General features: G+C 41.2%; 1 protein-coding gene across 7 annotated transcripts in view; it reads right to left on the bottom strand.

The window, feature by feature from the left end:
• Positions 1-21,205, bottom strand: part of LOC125902330 (microtubule cross-linking factor 1) — a 98,416-nt gene that overhangs the window by 52,533 nt on the left and 24,678 nt on the right. For all 7 annotated transcript variants that reach the window (XM_049598578.1, XM_049598579.1, XM_049598580.1 and 4 more), the window contains exon 4: positions 1,326-1,385. In XM_049598578.1, the coding sequence (XP_049454535.1) occupies positions 1,326-1,385 (60 nt within the window). The remainder of the gene's footprint in view (positions 1-1,325; positions 1,386-21,205) is intronic.

Below are 21,205 nucleotides of genomic sequence, written 5' to 3'. Positions count from 1 at the left end.
GGGTAAGTACTTAAAGCAGCAGGATGGTCTATGTGGTATTGATTCAAAAACACAGTTCATGGTAACATCGGATTTTGCAAGTATTTGACCATTAGTTCCTCTTTTTCCACATATAGTTTGAGAGTTTAAGAGTTTGAATGGGATTTAACAGAACATCCAGGGTGACAGTGACATTCACGCAATATAGTAAATAAGCCAAGGTCGCCCTCAAAACTAATGTGTGCTAACTATGCCAACAACAGATTGAACTTAAGTTGCTGTGAGAGGTAAATTCACCACTTCTACCCAGAAGACAGAGGATAATGTCATGTCGGAGCCTTACCAGGCAGCTGCCTCCGTCTCACTCAGACACACCCTGAGTCTGGGTCTGCAGCTGCCTGTGCCCATGAGCAGCGTGAAAGCAAGCACAGGAGCGCTAGATTTGTAGCTACATCTGGGGACTGAAACCTCCCCAATAGTACATAAAATCTCAGTCGACTGAGGGGTCTAGGATTGATGATTCAAATATTCAGGCCCTTCAGGCCCTCATGCCACCCTCATAGAGTCTGTTTCTGACAGCTTGGTCAGAAACATGCACACCAGTTGCCTGCTGGAGGTCATTTTGTAGGGCTCTGGCAGTACTCCTCCTGTTCCTCCTCGCGTAAAGGAGCATATGCTGGTCCTGCTGCTGGGTCTATGCCCTTCAATGGCCCTGTCTAACTCTCCTTCTGTAACAACTGACCTCCCTTTATCTTCTCCATGTTCTTGAGCTTTGCTGGGAGATACAGCACACCTTCTTGCGGCCAAATGTCTGGATGTGCCATCCTGGAGGAGCTGGACTACCTTTGCAACCTGACTGGATTACAGGTACCAACTCATGCTACCAGCAGTGACAAGGACACTAGCAGAACACAAAACTAGAGAAGAATCATGCAGGAAGGATAAGGAGAGAGCAACTGTCTGTGGCCACCACATGTAAAACTATTCCCTTTTTGGGGGTTGTCTTGCTTTTCCCTCTTTATTGCACCTGTTGTCACTTTCAATTGCACCAAAATCACAATCACTTGTGCTTCCTGAGATTAATATCCCTGAAGTTTAACTGACTTGGTGTTAGACTGTGATGATCAAGTGTTCTCTTCATTTTTTGAGTAGCGTATACTGTAGAAGATTGGCTACTTGGGCAATACCTGTTAGGTCGATCAGTTCATTGTTGGGTTTGGTCGTTTTATGGTATTTGTTGACAATAAGAAAAACATATAATATCACCAAGCTGATCCTTTTTTATGATTTTGAATACAGAGATAAGGGACGGAATAACATTTCTTAGAATTTTTTATTTTTCTTACCTGACTTGTGGATTTCTTGTCTTTAAATGTTTCCCTGCTTCCTCGTCTCCTCAGTGCAGTCTGTAAAAGAACAAGGAAGAAAGGTGTAAAACGTGTAATCATATACCCTGATATTAAAATATTCTTCTAACATTCAGTGGAGCTGCAAGAGGGAAACAGAAAATTATATAAACAAACACACAGCACACTGATAAAAGCAATAAAAGAGGCTTTGTGAATTCAACAGTGAGGATATCTGCAGTCTTATGATGCTGATGATATTTCCATACATCACAATGCCAGTATTTATACACACATACACAATAACTGACAATCATAGGAACGACAGTACGGCATAACACCAGTGCAGTGGAAGAAATGTGTTTGCTAACATGCACGCCAACTCCTCTAATGTGAAGCAGACTTCTGCAAAAGGCAGAAAGAAGAACATTAATCTATGTGGATATCTTACATAACATTTCCATCATCAGGTCAAAGCTCGGTCTAATAAGGAAGTATTTACTCTAATGCAGATTGCAGATCACATGACATAATTACTGTCTGATTCATGCATGTAGTAATGGTAAGAGCCTGTACCAGAGGCCAACATCTGGTTACCATGTCAGAGTTACTGAGAGTGAGAGAATGGACTCTACTGTATGTGTTATTTCCATGTTGTGAAGTAAGTCGTCACCTCAGATGTGTTCAGTTCAGAAATACTTGAGAGTACAGATGATGAGGATGTTCTGTCATGTCTTTTTTTATGTATGATGCACTGGGGTGCTTTAGATCCCATTCAGAGCTCAGTGTGACAGACGTCTTATCCCAGCTCAGATTCAGTGACACATGGCGCTTCCACAGCGCCCGGGGGGGAAAGCATCTGCCTGTCCAGTGGGGAAATCTGTCCTGTAGCTAATACTACGCATTGCACGCAAAGCCCGGATAAAACAGGGTCCTCTGCACGCCAGCTTAGTCTTACCGACTAATAAAATCATTCATTTTTATCAAGTCTGTGTGCTTCCTCTCACCATCGGCTGCAGCTCCACAAGACAGAGACGAGATGAGCGGAAGGAAAGCAGAGAGGATGAGAGAGAGGGAGAGGAAGAAATCCCCCTCTATAAATGCAGAGCGCAGAGCTTTCAAGTGTGAACCTTTTTTCCAGGAACGGATTGCTGCCCTGGCAGAGTTATTTAAAGGTTCAGATGAACAGTTAAGCTGAGCTCCTTTCTAGGAAGCATAACTTTATATTAATATTTCTGATCTAAAAGTCAAATCATATTTCAATGTACTCTACAAATCATTTCTGATCATTTTACTAAGGCTGCAGCGAATGATTGTTTCTGATACAATCTTCTTGATTAATTGTCTTGTCTACAGTATGTAATGACCAAAAAAGTGAAAAATCTGTCCTAGTTTCCAAGAGCTGAAAGGTGACATCTTCAAATGGCTTGTTTAGTTTGACCAACAGTTTAAAAACACAAATACATTTAGTGTATAATGATATAAAACAGGCGGCATGTTGATGCAGTGGTTAGCATTGTCGCCTCACAGCAAGAGAGTTCCTCGTTCGAACCCCTTCTGTGTGGAGTCTGCATGTTCTCCCTGTGTCAGTGTGGTTTTTTTCCGGGTACTCTGGCTTCCTCCCACAGTCCAAAGACATGCAGGTTAATTGGTGACTCTAAATTGGCCGTAGGTGTGAATGTGAGTGTGAATGGTTGTCTGTCTCTATGTGTCAGCCCTAGTGATAGTCTGGCAACCTGTCCAGGCTGTACCCCACCTCTTGCCCACTGTCAGCTGGGATAGCCCAGAATCCCCAACAGGATAAGCGGTTACAAACAATGAATGAATGAATGACATAAAACAGAAAATCAGAAGCAAATTGTCAAATTCGAGGAGCCAGACGCAGTGTATGTTTGTATTTTTGGTTGATAAATAACTTAAATAACCACTTTGTGGTTGTAAGCCTCCAAAAACGAGGCAAGTTACAGGTTACAATCATGTCTGTCCAGACTCATATGTAGCCATGACAGTAGGCAGTAATTCAAATATGGATGTGACAACAAAGAAGCTACATATTTCAAAACATAGATGATTCACAACCATCTTCTCTGCAGCAGCACAGAACATCTATACAACCAGCACAGTTTCAAGGTGGGCACCTAAGATTACTGTCACTAATTCAGCATCTGACCAAATGTCTCCCCTTTGGTTCTTGAGTTAAGATGTTGAATAATGGCCAGAAAACATTGGAATGTCAAAGTGAAGCTGACCTTTGACATTTTAGATATACAATGTGATCACACATCATTATATCCTGTTTGACATTAGTGTGAAATTTTTCCCTAATTAGCTACAAATTTTCTGACCAAAAACATGTTTTGTGATGTCACAGTGGTCTTTGACCTTTGACCATCAAAATCTAATCTGTTCATTGTTGAGTCTAAGTGGACATTTGTGCCAAATTTGAGGAAATTCCCACAAGGCGTTCTTGTAATGTCGAGTTCACAAGAATGGGACAGACAACCCCAAAACATAATGTCCCCGGCCACAGCGTGGTGGGAGAAAAATTATGATTATCAAATTGCTCTTGGTAAATCAAACATTTGACTACTTGTTTTGGCACAAAATCCTCCTCTGGAGTAGACCACAGTGGCAATGTTTAATATCTCTTTGATTTAATATATTTGAACTTCACTTCTTTGCTGGTGTGTATGCCTTCGTCAAAAGGAATAGTGACTGCAAGGTGTTGTTAACGTCAGCCTTACAATTATTGGCAAAACATTAATACACATTAATACTGAACAAGTCCTTAAAAAGGCACATACGATTATCATAACATTGAGATTGGACTGCGCACTACATGCAAAACACACAAGCGTACAATTCAGGTTTGTGTCATGTTCAAACTGTTATGGAAATGTTGCTGATCCGGCCTTGTGAGATTGCCATCGTGATTTTTTAAACTGTCACTTTACGGATGAATAAAGTGTTTTGAAGAGAACCAAATTTTTCTCTCAGTTAAAGCCTCAGTCAGTCAACATAATAGCATTCATCAGTGTTTCCACTGCTGCTGTTAAAAGATACAATGGTCTTCCTTTACTTCTACTCTTACTCTATTTTTTTTAACATTGTATAGAGCAAACTCTTCACTGTACAAGCTCTGCTGCCAGCTAAAACAGACCAGTAGGACAGTGTGAATCATTCATGGCCAGACAGATGGAAAGTGTGAGGGTGAACCTGTTTTGCCCGAAGCGGGAACGGACCTTGACTCAGTCACTGGCTCTGCGACAGGAAGGGAGCGCCTACTTAGAAACAGCACCAAAACATGAACATAACTGTACTGTGGGCGGTCATGGTTACAGAAAGACATTTGTGCCTCCTACATTGCCATTTCTGTGACATATTTTACCTTTGGATTTTTTAATTACTGAGGACTGATGACAGCTTTCCTTTGCTGCTCAAAGGACCTTAGTTCTCTGCAACAGTGTGTATTAGTCTCTTTCATCAATATGTTACCGATGAAAATACAGAACTTCCGTCACACCGAAGAGTTTCAAGCTTCTCTGTCTGCCCTCTTGGTGCCTCACAATCTTGTTTGAAGTTTCTGTGTCTGATCTCCACCTTAGTGATGGTACTTTCAAAGGCAGCAACCTTCTAGGGGCTGAATGCAGAGAGGTTCATAGCACATGGAGTTTTTTGGGGCAACTCTTGCCTAGCATCGATTACATGTGTGTGACACGTTTGATCTTCTCATGGCACTAACTGTCTGCCCTTCAAAGAAAAGTAAACAGATTTATTCCCATATTTCACTTGTCAAATTCATTTTTTAGGGAGTCCCAAATAGTTACATATCAAAAAGACTGAGTGATGACACGTTGCTGTTGGTCACCTCGTGGCAAACTGCACCTATGCACAGATTGGATCACATAACCCACTTCAGCTTCAGGAATCTTCTCCAAGACTGTAGCTGTTTTTATTTGATGATGACAGACTATAATTCAAGCTTTGCTCTAGTCATCTATTTACCAGTTACATCCACACCCATCCCAGCTCACTCCCACCCCCGTCTGGTCTCAGCTTTATGTCTGTGTCACTATCTCCAACACCAGTCGTTGTTTAATTCCCAGCCCTGGTGACAGAGCTAATCTCTCTGGGGAGACAGCGGATTAGACGGCATCTTGTACAAAGCTCCTCACAACCCCAGACCGCCACAACCAGGGATCCCTGTTTACTGTATACAGATGTCAAAGCTGGGAGAAACAACAGTGTGATCAGAGAGCAAAGAACACTGATCAAATAAAAGTCAGTGTGTAAACTATGTCTGACCTTTAAATATTGGTTACTATTACTATTCATTATTAAATGCATTTCAAAACACATAGACTGAAAGGCAAAATGTTCTTAAAGCTTCAGTTATATGAGCTGTAATTTACCTCATGCAAATTACCTTCTTTTATTTTTAAATCTATAACACGTTTACTCTTTTTATTGTTTGTAGAAAGACACTGTCATTCAGGGAAGCACAAAAAAAATCATTGGATATAACTGAAAATAGAACAAAACAATGTCACGACTTGACTGCTTGAACGGGAAACATACCATGTTCTCTCCTAACTAACCTCAACCATCAGCTATAGCTACACTGAAAAACTTTGATTAGAAAACTTCTTACTTTATTAGTTTTTGAAAGCAAGCTGCTAAAATTGTGTGTCATGCTGCTGGGAAATAATGTTGATGCACACTAGAGAGAGCAGGTTTGAGTTTAACCCACTCAGACACCCACAGTCCTAATCACACAGTACAGGATCAATCAGATTAGCATTCCACAAAGCGAGGTCGCATAAACAGTGAAATAGGAGAGTCAGAAGTGCAACAGAGAGGTCATAGCTGCAGGGTTAGAGGTTTTTATCCTTGTAACAGATGGTGACTCTCTTCATACTGAAGTGCCTTAAAGCTAAACACTAAACCTTGGTCTCCTCCTGAGTCATCACTACTCTCTGACATCGCTCTTTGACAGTGACTGTGTAGTTATTTTTTCCTTCCTTTTACTTCATTGTCCTTAAAAGAGAACCACATATTTCACACTGCCAGACTCATGATAGAGAGTTTAAAAACGTAACAGAAATTATCTTCTTTTTATTCCATACTGTATATTGCCTTCCTTGTCATACCTGCACCTACATTACCCACAATGCAACTCAACCACCGACAGTTCTGTCTTAGATTCGGGTGTGTTATGCTAGTAGCAGTTAATGTAGCCGCAAGCCGCTAGCCTCAAGCCTCAAGCAGAGATGAGGAGTGGCCTTCAGAGGTCTGGTGAAAGAAGTGATTTCACCAGAGGTCTGGTGAAATCGCTTCTTTCTAACTGCACACTGCATCCCCTCTGATTTTTTTTCATCTTAAAAAGTGACATCACTTGAGGCAATTTATTAAACTTCACGCAGCTCCCTCTGGAGCCACAAAAGGCTTCATACAACTTCTTTCACATATGCATTGCACAAGATCTTTAAACAGACTTTGATGTAAGATCAGAGTGTCAAGGAATCAATATCACAATATTTACAGATATATTTTTAAATATCTATATACGTCACAATATGGTAAAAGTATGCAAAATAAAATGAGAAAAAAACAAACAAACAAAAAAACCCCTAATGTTCAGTGTCGCATCAGACATAATGCTTTACACGCTAAATAAAATCCACATAACTCATTTGTTAGTTATTAATTTAATTTTGCTTGGGATAATTCACTGGGATAAAAGGTATATAATTTTTTCATTACACAATGTCACTATTGTAAAAATATAAAAACACTAACTCAGTAAAAATCATGTGTGCTTACATTAAAGACAAAGCCAGGATGACACAATAAAGTCTAAAGACTTATCTGTTATTTGGTTCCATTGGGGATGTGGCTGAGCAAGTGAGGAGGCACAATCCAATACAATTCAATACAATCGTGATCTGTAATTACACTGTCAATTCATCAGGTTATTCACTATTTTCAATTATCCACTATAACAGTACCAGAAAAAATTAAATAAGGACATAGTATTATCAGACATAATATCCTACACATACTGAATTAATGTCAACAGTAGGATTTGTCAAATTACATAGTATATTCATTACTTTCATTTTGATTATTAAGTATTATTATTAATCATTTCAGTCATTAATAAAGCAAAAATGACAATCATTCTCTGTATACAGCTTTTTAAATGTGAGGATGCAGCATTTTTTATTCTATATATATGACAATTAATTATCTTTTTGACTGAGAGAAAAGAAGAAAGGGCTCTGGGAACTTGTGAAGGACATTACTCACTATTTTCTGTCATTTTATAGACTATATATCATCATTCGAAAAATAAATACATAATGTACAGCTTAATGTAAGCATAATTATGATAGTTTATGCCTTAACTGCACATACTGAAATTTGAGTCCACCACCGAGATCACTTTTATCTCCAAGTGTTTGTTGCAAAACCTACAAACCCTGATCTACACACACACACACACACACACACACACACACACACACACACACACACACTCTCCGTTCTTTGTGTGAGTGTATTTCTTCCACTTTAACACACAATTGCACTCATGCACACACACAAAAACAGGCACAAACATCCCTCTTCATCATCATCTGAATGCACTGCTCTCACAAGCCTGTTAGTACGGTTAGTGGCAGTCAGTCATGCAGTCATGCAGGCTGGCATGCAGCTCCAGCTGGTGTGGGAGCTGGCTGTACTGGTGAGGCTAGTTTTACTCCCCTGGGCCTCTGCCAGCCTGCGGGATTAGCAGATTGTAGTTACACAGTCGTTACCCTGCTGGGACTGAATGAACCGGGCACCGTGGGCCCCGACTGACTTACTGACTGACTGACTGACTGACTGACAGTCTGTATTTATCTGGCCTTCTCCTGAACCTCTCTTCTGGACCCCCATCTCTTTCTGCTTGGTCTTACTCCCCCCTTCATTTATTCCCTCCTCCGCTCTTTCTTCACCAATGACATGTGACCCATGACGGACATCTGAAATGGTAGGGGGCGGCTAATGGTGTGTGTGGCTCTATCCCTCTGAGAGACAGTTTGAGTTGGTGAGGTCATGGTAGCCACCGATAAGATCTTGAAAGGTCTCATTTATGGTAAAGGATTATGGTTTAGAGTTAAGATAAGAATTAAGATTTGCTTAAGTTTAAAGCTGAGGTAGATTTAAAGCTTTTAATTTGGTTTAAAGATGAAAACTAGAGTCAGGATAAAGTTAAGAACAGGATGTGGATTAAATGTAGGCATTCAATGGCAAAGATTTGGTTTTGTTAAGTGGTCAGACCGAAAATAGCATTGCAATAAAAAATGAACATATAAAGGCATCGCCCCGGTGGTGGTTTTATCGCAACGTGTCAGGTTCGAGTCTGGCCGGGGACCTTTGTTGTACATTATGTCATTCCCCATATCTCTTTCCCCTTGTTTCCTGTCATCTCTCTACTGTCGACTAATAAAAAGGCATAAAATGGCCCAAAAAATACAGCAGACTGCATGGTGGAGGCTTGTTGCTATAGGTGCCTATGAGAAGTTGAAAAACAATCCAGGATGCCCAGTTTGAACAAGACATCCATGAGTTTAAAGGCTTATCACTGCCTAAACTCTGTATCACACTTCTAATCATTTCTCTTCTATCTTGACACTTGCAAAGTAACAAGTTGAATTATACTCTTTAGAAATGTGCTCTTGATCTAGCAATGCAGTGCACCATTGGACAACATTGTTGAGCCACGTGCAGCTTCAAGTTTAAAGCAAAAGGGCGGGACTTTCAAGTATAAATGAACATCCATTACATCCATGCACAACAAGTTCACACAATGCTGATTAAGTCTATCGCCACCAGGGAAAGCTCTCTGTTAAATTTCGAAGTACATTCGAGTTTTTGTGTGTGGTGTCTGAAGTGACTTTCCCGCGCTGGCGCACCAAAAGTGATGCATTTTATGTCAACCAGCGAGAGCTAAAGTGGGTAGGAAGGGAGGGATATCATAGTGACAGAGCAGCAGCTACGAGTATGGATGCTCCAGATAAAAGTGTTCAGGATGGATTTAATTAAAAAAGAAAAAAGACTTGAAGAGAGCACTCAGGGGGGCAGGGGAGATGCAGCAAGCTACATAAGCATGCAGTGACAGTGTAATTAATTACTCTCACTGACAGAGGGGGGAGACAAAAGCTCTACACTCAAACTTTAACTGAATGACTTCGCCATCTCCTCTGTACCAGTTCAATATAAGCTCATTCTAATGACTGATGAAACAGTGAAGTAGTTTTTAACACATTATATTGGTATATAATAGGGTGAATGCAGCCTAAAGAAGAAAGAAGAAAGAAACAAAAAGTTTAAGGTTAAAACCTGAATTAGAATTTTGTCTGGGTTAAAGCAGAGATGCATTCAGGTTTGGATTTGGCTTTAACTTAAAGGTTAGAGGTGGTTTAGGTTAAGGCGAGGTAAGAATTAAGTTTAGACATATAAGGATGAGTGTTCAAGTTTGAGTTTGGATTAAGTGGCAACCTCCTGAGCAAAAAAATGAAGTCAGCGCGGATGTACCCTAAAGTGCAGTTCTTCAAACGGCCACTTGAGGCTGGCTCCAGAAGTGAGACAATCCCCATAGACCCCCATGTTAAAATGCCCAATTTTACAGCAGAAATAAACATGTTATGTTACAACAGCCTGGAACAAAAATGGTTTTGGTCTCCATAGCATATTTTAACATTAATGACAATTGTACAGGGTTTACCTTTTCTTAAGACTTATAGTTACGTATGATTCAGGGTCTGGCCGCTTTGAAAGACAGGCTGTCTGCTAACAGGGGCCTCTTATAACGATCCACAGCTCAGTCCTCCACAGCCCCAGCCTCTCATCCAAATACTGTCAATTCTGGCTCCAAAAAACACAAGATGGTGACGGCTTAGATGCCAAACTCGAGGTTTCAAAATGAGAGCCCACAAACCAGTGGGTGACGTCATTGTAGCTACGGCCATTATTTTATAATGGACTATGGTTTGGATCAGCCACAAAGCCAGTTACACAAAAGTGTGTGTGTATAGGCATGCATGTGTCCATGTTAGGGTGTGTATGTAGAAGTATAGCATTCAGATGATAAAATCAAGAATGTGCATGATGAACAGCGCTGCTACTCTGCACCACAATTAGTGAAGTGTCACAAGTCGCCATTACAGTGTGTGTTTGTAGGTGTGGAACTGATTCTGGCTTCCATTAGTGTCACTCAGGGGAATATATTCAACAGATGAGTAAAAGCACATCGTTCAATAGGTAACATTAACCCTGTGAAGATCTGTTACTGAAAAGCAGAGACATGCCGCTTCTACAGTCTCACTACATAATCTTGGAAAAACTGGTGCGTTCACAAGGGAAAAGGAGGATGTTGTGTACTCTGACACGCCTGTTTGCGTAAGACACTGAGACATTTTTGGAACAAGTGCTGGGTGACATCACAAAATGACATCACTAAAATAAAAAAATCCCAGTGTTGGGAGAAAAAAAATATTTTGGGGGTGGAGGATGAGTAAGAATGGGAACACGGCGAGTGTATTTTCGGCAGCATCTGTACTCAACAGCTTGGCCTATTTATGATTTTGCTCAAAGACCGTAACACAGTGCAGAGAGCGGCGTCTGGCTCTGGTAATGGGATTTAACAGGAAGTGTGGTGTGACCAGCGAAACGGGGCGGGATGGAGGGCTGATGGGGGGTTGGAGGAGCCAAGCACAAAAGGAGCTGCGACGGCCGCTGGATGCAGATAAACCCCTTCTCAGCCCTGACAGAGGAGCCTAAGACTCCAGCACAACAGAATAAATATTGCTCACCCGGCGGGAGAGCTCAGAGAGATAAGTCTCTATGAAATGTTTAGAGGCAGATTATATTAGTGAGATCTGGATGAATGAGCACTCAATCTGGCCTGTAATCCATTTCAACAAATTAATTAATACTGCACACACACTTGAGCGAATGGGTATAAGTGTCACATGCTCTCATTCTATCATCTAATTTAATTTTTTTTTTTGGCATCCAAGGACACGTTCAGACGCACAAGTGTTTTCTTTTAAAGCTGCTGCTACGCTATGATGTACGGCGCTGTGTTATTTTTATAAGGACAATCAATCTTTGGTTTGCAGCACCTGCAGTCTAAATATACTGCATCTGGATATGCTCCATCAACCAAATATGAACCATGCAACCCGTTGGAATTCAATTTGATGTTGAAAACGGTGCACAAACCCCTCACAGTGGCTACAGTGAGGCTGAGCTCTGGCAGTGATATTTCAAAAGGCCATAAACCAATCAAAGCTAACCGAATTAAAGTAATCCAGTAGAGTGCGCTGCTCAGTCGGTGTGCACACGTGTGTTTGTGTGCACACGCGTGTACATCTGCAGTCATCAGTCTCCCACATGTGTCTAAGAACGTGTGGGTGCATGTTTTTGTGCTTTTGTCAGCGTGTGCCCGCTTTAACAGTCCTGCAGCATGTACAGTGCTGTGTGCATGAGGCTGAGCTTTTGTGGGCTTATATACATCTGCCAGTGTGTGCATATGTTTGGCAGTGAGACAGGCTGAATGCAGCACTCTCGGAGGTCACTCCAATGTCAGGCCATCACCAACGGATATGAGCATCTTGTAAACAGACTCTGGCCTCTCGATCGCCCCTGCATCTTGACATCAATAGCTATCCAGAGATTGCTTTCCACCTCTGTGCTGGATGTGGAATCCTTATTGTTAAAACCAAGAGAAGTGCTCTTATGAATGTAGGAGCAGAGCTTTGGAGAGGATGCCAGACATGGGGTTGCACGTCAAACTTCCCACACATCAAATTCAAGGATAATACACGGTTGTTTACTCGGTGAAATTAAATATGGGCTTTGGCATGAAGTGCTCCACTGGTTCAAAATCAGACATCAAATATGCTCAAATGACCTTAAAGCTGCACTTATCAATAGCCCCTTTTACACCGCCTCTTTAAGGTGTGAAAATTGCACCGCTTTGCTGTTCTGTATTAAAGGTACGATCACAGATTGGGGGGACAAAGGTGTCTCGCCTTTAAGCCGGCTACATCAGTGACAGCACCAAATCATTGTCCGTGTAAAAAGGACAGCCAGCAGGACCAGATCGGTGTGACTTTTTCACAAAGTGTTATGAGTGCGACCCACCACCAAGAGATTCAAAAAGCACCTGATAGCAGTTAGCAGCTACCTCAAAGAAGAAGAACACCAACTGAAAATGTCCTCACACTGGGAAGACAATGAGGTCCAGCAGCTTTGCACTCTCCGAGCAGAGGAGATCAGCTGGCATGTAAAAGGGACAGTAAGTTATTGTTTTTGTCATGTTACGCCACTGTTATTGTTTAGAAAGCATTGTCTGACGCGCATGTTACAGTATATGTCACGCTACAGGCCTATACTGTTGTGTTACACATCATGTCCATCACGGCTCTTTTATTACAGAACACCAGCATGCAATCTAAAATCGCACACTGCTGCGTCATTATGCTGGTGTTGTTTGGTTCTGTATAAAAAACCAAAGATGGCGTAATGAAGGGTCTTCATTGCGGCCTTATCGCGGGATCTCTAAAACAGGGCTTCCGTTTTTCTATTAACAACAGATCAAACAACTATATGTAATGTGAGAGGGGTCTCTGTAGCTCTATCTAGCTTTTTAGCATTTCTCAGCTCATTCTTTTGGTTATCCGACCTGCAATTTCATTGTTTTGGTTTACTCTCACAGCTCTCATTTGTCATGTTTTGCCTTTTTTCAGCAAAAACTCTCTGATCAACCCTGTTTACTTAAAAATGTCCAGCATCAAATGGCAGACGACAAGCAACAAGCTGGTTAAGATAGCGGAGCATTTAGCAGCTAAAGAAACAGATATTTCCCTTAGGAGTAAGTAGAGACCAAAACAGAGCTAAAAGAAAAGTGAGTATAAGGCTTACATTTGACAGGTGGACAAACACAACTCCAAATGAATGTCAATGCTGCTCTGTGTCTGTTGGTTATGTAAATAAACAACTGTCTGCTAACATGTTCACTATATCAACTTTACAAGGTGATCATATGCGAGTGCTGTGTTTTGCTGCCCCCAAGTGGCCAAAAAATCCATTGCTGCTGCTCAGAGTAAAGTCATCAAAGCTATATTTTAACTGTTGCCATATAAGGACAAATATCTATCACAGCGCACCTTGCAGTATCTGAAGTGCTCATTTTTGGAAGCAAAAAGTTGAAGCAAATTGGTGACTCTGGTTGGTAGACATATTCTGATTTTATTCTATTTTCAAGGCCATTTCTTTTCAAAAACCCTGAAAGTGTTATCTAATTTTTTTCAAATCACAAAAACATTCAAGGATTTTCTGGTTGAGTGGGAACAGTGAAAACCATAATTCAGTGGTTTGACCATGAAACTACCTCTGCCTGCATTCAATAGTCTACTTACGACTAACCTGTCTCAATAGTAGAGCGTGCAGGTGTTTCAAACCATGGCCTGCCCTCGACCTTTTGGGGTCCCTAAGTGGATTCGGTGTGGGGGCCCAACTTGCCACTTCACATAGCACAAAAACCAACCTATGTGGATGATTTGTCTAAGCACTCATAATGTACAAATAAGCATGTACAGACTAAAGTGGGACCTATTAGCAGCAACACTATCTGTAAATAGAATACAGTGAATACAGTATTCGTCTTTTACCCCCTAACCCCATGTATGGTCCTTTCCGGGGCCCTTGTGCTCGATCTGGTTAAAGTTTGATGCAAATTTTAGTGTTATGTTCTCACTAGCGAAGACTGAACCTCTGCTGTCTGATAAAGGATATGATACAGCTATTGTTCTGTGACAACGTGCTGGTTTGTGTGTTTTAAGATACCTCACCACATAGCGTTAATGCGTTCTTAATACACCCTCTGTAGAGCTCAAACCTGCAATGCTGCACAATTTGCAGCCGATCTTTTTAACATTTGTTATTAAGATTCTTTTTTTTCTAATACAATTAATTTGGGAATTAACTGATATTTAGCTGCTGGTTAAGATGTCCTAGATGTAAGACCTAGATGTTCCTTTGTGTCCTTGAATGCGGCAAAATATTTATGGCTGAAATGCAATAATCACATAATACTACAAATCCATTATCCGTATCATCGCATAAATCTAATTAACTGATTACTGGACTATGGACTATCTGTCAACCATATTTTAAACAAAATAAACATCAACTTTTCATGATATCTTGATAACAGACAAAGAGAGGTGAAAACATAACAACCTAACCTTGCTGACGGACATAAAAACAATAAAAGAAAACACCCACCATAAAAAGCACATTTGCATTGTAATGTAGGGGGGGAAAAAAAGCTTGTTGCTGATTTTGCAATAAATCTGTGGCAATAAAAGCTGTGAATTAACAGGTGTTATATGAGGTGTCAACAGCGTTTCTATCCTTGGTTGCCCACTGGAGACCTGCAGGCCCTATAGCAAATTGAGAAAACATTAATTCTCTTAGGAATCGACAGTGGCAGCTATAGCTACCAATGCTGATATGCACAGGTTATACATAATGCTGTGCTGCAACATGCGCACAATGTGCCTGTGTGTGTGTGTGTGTGTGTATTAATTTAATGTTTGTGTATGTGTGTGTCTGCAGGAGGTTGCGTGTGAGCAGCGGAGGGTCACTCCCATACTGTTCCTCTTCACTAAGCTGGCCCTGACCTCAGTCTGAGACCCGACATGCATTAAAGAGCAGCACAATAGAGCTTTTATGGGGCGTGTCACTCGCACTCTCACTCACGCTTTACAAATCTCCCAGAGCAACCCGACAGCCTGGCATGCTGCTTGCAGAAAACACGACGTAACGGTGCCAACTGGCGCAAACCAAAGACACAAGACTGAGACGATGTTGAGGTCAAATAAATAGTAAGATATTCACCAGGAGTTTTCTGCTAATCCCTTATACAGAACAGAGCAGTGTTGTTGTTTCATGCTGATTCAAAATAAAAACAACAGGACACGGTAATTAGTTGCTAATAATAATTGGCAATGTTTTTGATTAGAGGATAAGGACTGAGCAATTTAGTGTCGTTCTCAACAGTGAATCAGGTTTAACAGTGCAACACAAGACAAGCCTTGTGATTAGTCATTGTGTGTGTGTGTGTGTGTGTGTGTGTTGCATGCATGATACAGTAACTTGCAGGCAAACTGGTTCTCGAATGCCTCGAGTGTGAAGTGCTGAATCGGCAGATCCCACGGTAAGGAGGGGGCAGGAGGGAGGAGAGGGTACACATCAGTGAGCGCTCCCATTAGCAGGTTTAGCTTCTCTGAGATGTATAATTACAACCAGCTTCACCTCAAGGTCCCTTCATGACACACAGACTCATTTTATTCTGTCATATTTTAGCTAAAGCTCTGCCTGATGCGTCTCACAGTTAAACAATCTCCATATTCTGCATATTAGTAAAAGTACAACCGATGAGGGGAAAGCAACAGCTCTGCATCACAGTTCTCTGGTGATATATTTGGGACACTTTAATAATCAGCTGGAGAAAAAAGGGATTAAATAAGGCAGAGAGAGAGGCGGTGAAGATTCTGTGTTATCTTTGTCAAGATAACAGCATATGAGACCAGGTGGAGACAGACAAGAGGGAGGCCATGCAGAACCCTCTTATTTGAGCCTCAGGAGGTGAGACCTGTGCACACATCAGCCTACACTAATAACAAGAAGAAATGTGACAAGCAGCTGCTTCTGCTGCCAACACCAATGAATAATTCACTCTTACAAAACAGGTAATCTTATAATCCTTTTTATTTCTTCAGATTTTTTTTGCCAATTATTATCTAGTGTCAGTAGCCCCTTTTACACTGCCTGTTCAAGGTGGGAATGTCATGCCGTTACTCCACCTCGCCCCTCTGTATAAAAGGTACTATCAGGGAATAGGGGGACAGAGTTGTCTTACCTCAGGGTGGCAGTGAAGATAGTATTAGCGCCAAATTGAAGCCTGTGTAAAAGGGACAGGAAGTGGGACAGAACGGGTGTGATGTTTTGATGATGTCGACCCACCACTGAGATTTAGGCCCTGATCATATGGAAAGCATTTTAGCAGCCGGAGACGCCATTTTGTAATTGTTTTTAATGAGAATTAAGCTTTTTGCTCGAGGTTTTTGCGATGCTACACCCCTCGTCCTTCTGTGCTCTAGGTGCCTGCTGTTTTTGCCCGAGCACTCTGAACCCCTTCAGTTGAAAAAACTTTAACTCAGAGAGGAAAAATGCCTCACATCACCTCTTTTTCATCATCAGTTTTTCCATTGTCCAATTGGATGATTTTAGAGGCAGGTCTCATGTTGTGGTCACGACAACAAGTTTAAAGTTGGAGGTAGCGGTTGCCGGATACTCAGAGCTATACCACCTGACGATAGACAGCAGGTTGTCAAACTACCCCCTGAGTCATCCTACAATATGCATGGAGACAGCTATCACAGAGGCAAAGCTCCTGGACCAACTGGTGGTACTCTCATGATCCATCCTCTGTATTAGGGTCTCATGTACCCACACAGATCTGTTTCCCTGTGCCAAACTATTTGCTGACAGCCTCTCATTCTCAACCAGAGTTAGATCAAGTAGAGCTTAGATTGGGCCCAAAAAATCCAGCCCGACCCTACTCGAGCCCATGTATGTTCTGTCCGAGCCCGTCCCAACCCGTCCCTTTAACTGTAATTATGAGCCCGAGCCCAGTTTAAACCCAACATTTTTTTTTTTTAAGGATACAAATGTGGACATTGAAGGCTGACTCTTGTCTTTCTTTCCATGGCAAGCCTTCGTCATGTGCCTCTTAAGTGTCAAGGTCCCCGTCTTTTCGCTATCGCTGGTGTATGCTGGTATCATACACCAGCATCACGCTGCATTTGGTACACTCAACGAAGCTGACACCCACGTTGTCACCGTCGACAACTCACATGTGCGCGGCCAGTTGTGCCGTCAAGGGGGGGCCGTGCCCCCACCCCCCAGGTGTGATAAGTAGTTGGTTCCATAGCCTAGGTCTATTATGAGGAGCCCGACCCATCCAAGCCCGAGGATAATGGCAGGAAATCACGGCCAGGTTCTGGGCTCCGGCAGAGAATCTAAGCTCTAAGATCAAGTACCCACTACCTAAACATTTTAGTAACTACATACGAATTACTGGGGGAAAAAACAGTAGATTGATTATACAGGAGGGTTAGTGTACGGGCGTGATGGGGTGGTTGCAACAAAAGCAAGCTTTTTTTTTTTTTTTTTTTTTTTACTAGTGGCATTTAATAAAATAAAAAACAAAAAAGAAAGTGCAATGCGCCTTGCATTAAAAAGCAGCTAGCAGCAGTTAGCAGCTAACTCGAAGAAGAACAACAGCAACTAAAAATGTCCACAAACCTAACCTCTGAGCAGAGGACGAGAGTAGCTACCATATAACAGAAATGGCAAATGATTGCTTTTGCCATGTTATGCTATTGTCACTGTTTAGAGAGCGCAGCCGATGTGTATGTTATATGTCACACTAGAGGCCAACGCTGTCGTGTTACATGTCACACACATCACGTCCTACCTTGCGTCTGGAATGCTGGCATGCTACCTAAAATCACACAATGGGGCAGCATTATGCCGCTGTTGTTAGGTTCTAATAAAGCTGAGCTAGCGCGATGAAGGGTTGTAGCTGCAGCCCTATCGCAGGATTTCTGTGTAAGAATGATTAGTGGTTATGACTCCTTCAAATGAAGCGATGTCTACCATGTAAATGTGATTTTTCCTTCTCAAAGTGTTTTATTTGAATACTTCTTTTTAGAGATTTGAGGGGGTCAAAGTATCCTTTTTTTCCACAAAAAGTAAGAAAAGATTAGATAAAAGTCAGAAAAAACGGTATTCTGATTGCCCTTTTTTTCTATCTTGAGACCCCTCAGTTATATCCTGTGACCCCTGGGAAGGGTCCAAACCTCCACGTTGGGAACCACTAATTTAGATGTGCTGACGTTTGCGCTTCTCTGTATCGTTTACTTGTTTCTTTATTCATGCTTCTTCTGTTAGTGCACTAATTCTTAGTAATGAGTCCTCTGTGTATTATTCAAAAGAAAACCTGCATTCATTAAATACAAATGCTTTTGAACTTCTAATAATTAACGGTGAAGATGTCTCTGCTGGCTCGCAGTCAGACGCTATACTGGTTGGTTTCCTTGAGAACAGTAGTAAAGCTCAGGAAATATTCTCACAGTAATTAATGACCCATCGCCTGGCTGGGCTGCCCATCAGCGGCTGCTATGGTAATGGATGGTTTGAGAGATCTGACCTGGGAGCAGACAGACTGAGACGAGCAGCCTCTTTAACACAGGGAATTGGGAAATTGATTCAGTGTAATGGACACAGTTAAATTTTAAGTATTACAATGACATTAACATATGCTGCTCTTGATATCCTAGTGACCCAGAGACAGGCAGGTATTTTTGGCAGCTCAAAGTGATCCTGTTTTCATGCTTGAAGCAGCAACATTATTGTGTTTGCAATGAACAGAAGGACCAACTGTGGTTTATCATGCAAAAAACTGAACCAAAACTTAATTTGCAGTAATCCATGGAAAGAAGATACCGCAGTAATGCTCTGGTTCTGTTTGAATAACAGATGTTGTTTGTTAAGTGGGATAACAAAAAACCCTGCCACAGACAACCAATTCTACAATATAAAAAGCAATTGTTTTCACCACTTGATAGATTACAATTAACCATTCGCTAAGCCTGTTAAGCTTTCCGCTCTCCAACGGCACACATGCAGTTTATAAAGACAACAATAGCAGATTTACCTCAGTTCTCAGTCATTATATTTAAACAATTTTATTTCAGATGTAGACAAACGCAGGATTCTCATTTGCAGCCAGCAACCGATTTTGCCAGCTGAAATAACAACTGTCGCTGGCAGATTTTATTAGCTGTAACCAGCAGGCTAATTAAACTCTCTAATTAAATGATCAGCTCAGATGAAGTCTCTGACTGACTTTTAAATATTTTCAAAAGTTTTAAAATAAGACCCTGTAACTGAGACCTTTAATACACTCCTGACTGCTACATAAATGATAAATTAAAAAATCATTATGTCACTGTTTGGCTACTTAGTTTACTTTTTAGTGCTACAAGAGAAAAGGTTTCTTAGAATGAGAGCAAACTAATGTGTTTGTCAAACTTAACCAAATCTGGAGTAACGTTTTCTGGGGAGTAACTTTCCCTAATACAGTAAAGAGCAGGATAGGGCTGCTAACGTTAGCCTGAACTATGATCCACATGGGAAAATAGTATACAATGGATGTACATGTTATGTACTGGACTTTTTTGTTCACATAGCCTGTAACCTGACACACATAGGTACATAGATAGTTAATGATGTGCCCCTTGGCCTTGGAAGTAATTCAGGGTTAATACTGTATTTGGTAAGCCAATTAGCAGGACATGCTAATCATTTTAGCTTATGCTAAAACAGATAAACACTGTTTGATTCATTCCTTATACTTGTGATGCTGTTTTTTGGTTTTGAAAAGGCAAAAAAAAAAAAAAAATCTCTAGCATGACTAAGGGGCTGTTGTCTCAGCCAATCAAGTGTCAGGCTGTGATCACCACTCCTGCAATTTAACTACAAACCGCTCTAAACAATCACTATCTGTGCTGTCATTCTTCATTTCTTTACTGTATGCAATATGTTATCCCATGAAATTTGGTCTTTATACTGTGGGATGTCGTCATGACACACTGTGGCTTTAAAGAACAAAGTGACAGACTCGATGCAGCCATGATAAACAGTGAGCTGCTGTGGGCCTGATTTAGCCCTCTCACTGATGTGGAGGGTTGACAAGTGCAGAGCTGGCAACCTCCCCCCGTGGCTCTGTGAGGGAGCCGCTGGTGGAGTCTAACAGGGAGACAGGTCCCCGGCTGCTAGAGGCCAGAAGGGGGAAGTGGTGATTGATATTTCTGTTATAAAAGGGACGTGAGGAGACGCTCAGGCGGGATGAACTGACATCTGTGAATAAGGACATTTTGAACCGATTTCCAGCCCTGAGACAAGAAGTATTACCAAACCAAACAGTGCTTGTCTTTGTTATAAAGTGTTTCTTACATTTCATACAGTGAATTTGTAATACTTCTACTTGTAGCACTAAATATATATTTTCAAAAAGGGCTGTATAACTTGATTTCTATGGGTATTTGAGTGATAAATATCCCAACATTTTGTTTTTATGCTAATTTAAACATTCAAATGTAACTATTTTCAAGGCAAAAAAGCCTCTCTCTCCCCTTCTCTCTCTCTCTCTCAGAATCCTGTTATATACAGGATAGAAAAGCATCTAAATCAACATTTAGACAACCACATGAAACAAAATCAGTATATCAAGGTGGGATTTGGAGGCTGAAGCACATTTAATAGACACCCTTGGAGCTATTTGTGTAAAATCATTCCCAAAGCTTCAACATCTTGGGGGTGAAAAACATTGCCTGTCTTAAATGTTTTGGGAAATACACTAATGTGTTTGTTCTTGCCAAGAGTCAGATTAAAAGATGGTTACTGCCTTTATGTCTATGTAGAGATATAGAGACTGAGCCAGAAGGCAATTAGCCTAGCTTAGCATTAACATTGAAAGCACACCTCTAATCTCACTAATTGACACAGGGTGTCTTGTTTGTTTAATCTGTACATAAATAATAATGTAAAAACAACTATTTGCTGGAACTATTTTTGGTGGACAGACTTTTATTTTTTTTTTAAATTTTGCAACCAGAAAGCCTGGTTAGCTGTTTCTGCCTGTTTCCAGTCTTTATGCTAAGCTAAGCCAATCACCTCCTGGCTGTAGATTCATA

Source organism: Epinephelus fuscoguttatus, linkage group LG15, assembly GCF_011397635.1.
Source record: "Epinephelus fuscoguttatus linkage group LG15, E.fuscoguttatus.final_Chr_v1".
Taxonomy (NCBI): Eukaryota; Metazoa; Chordata; class Actinopteri; order Perciformes; family Serranidae; genus Epinephelus; species Epinephelus fuscoguttatus.
This window is presented reverse-complemented; position numbering and strand designations above follow the sequence as displayed.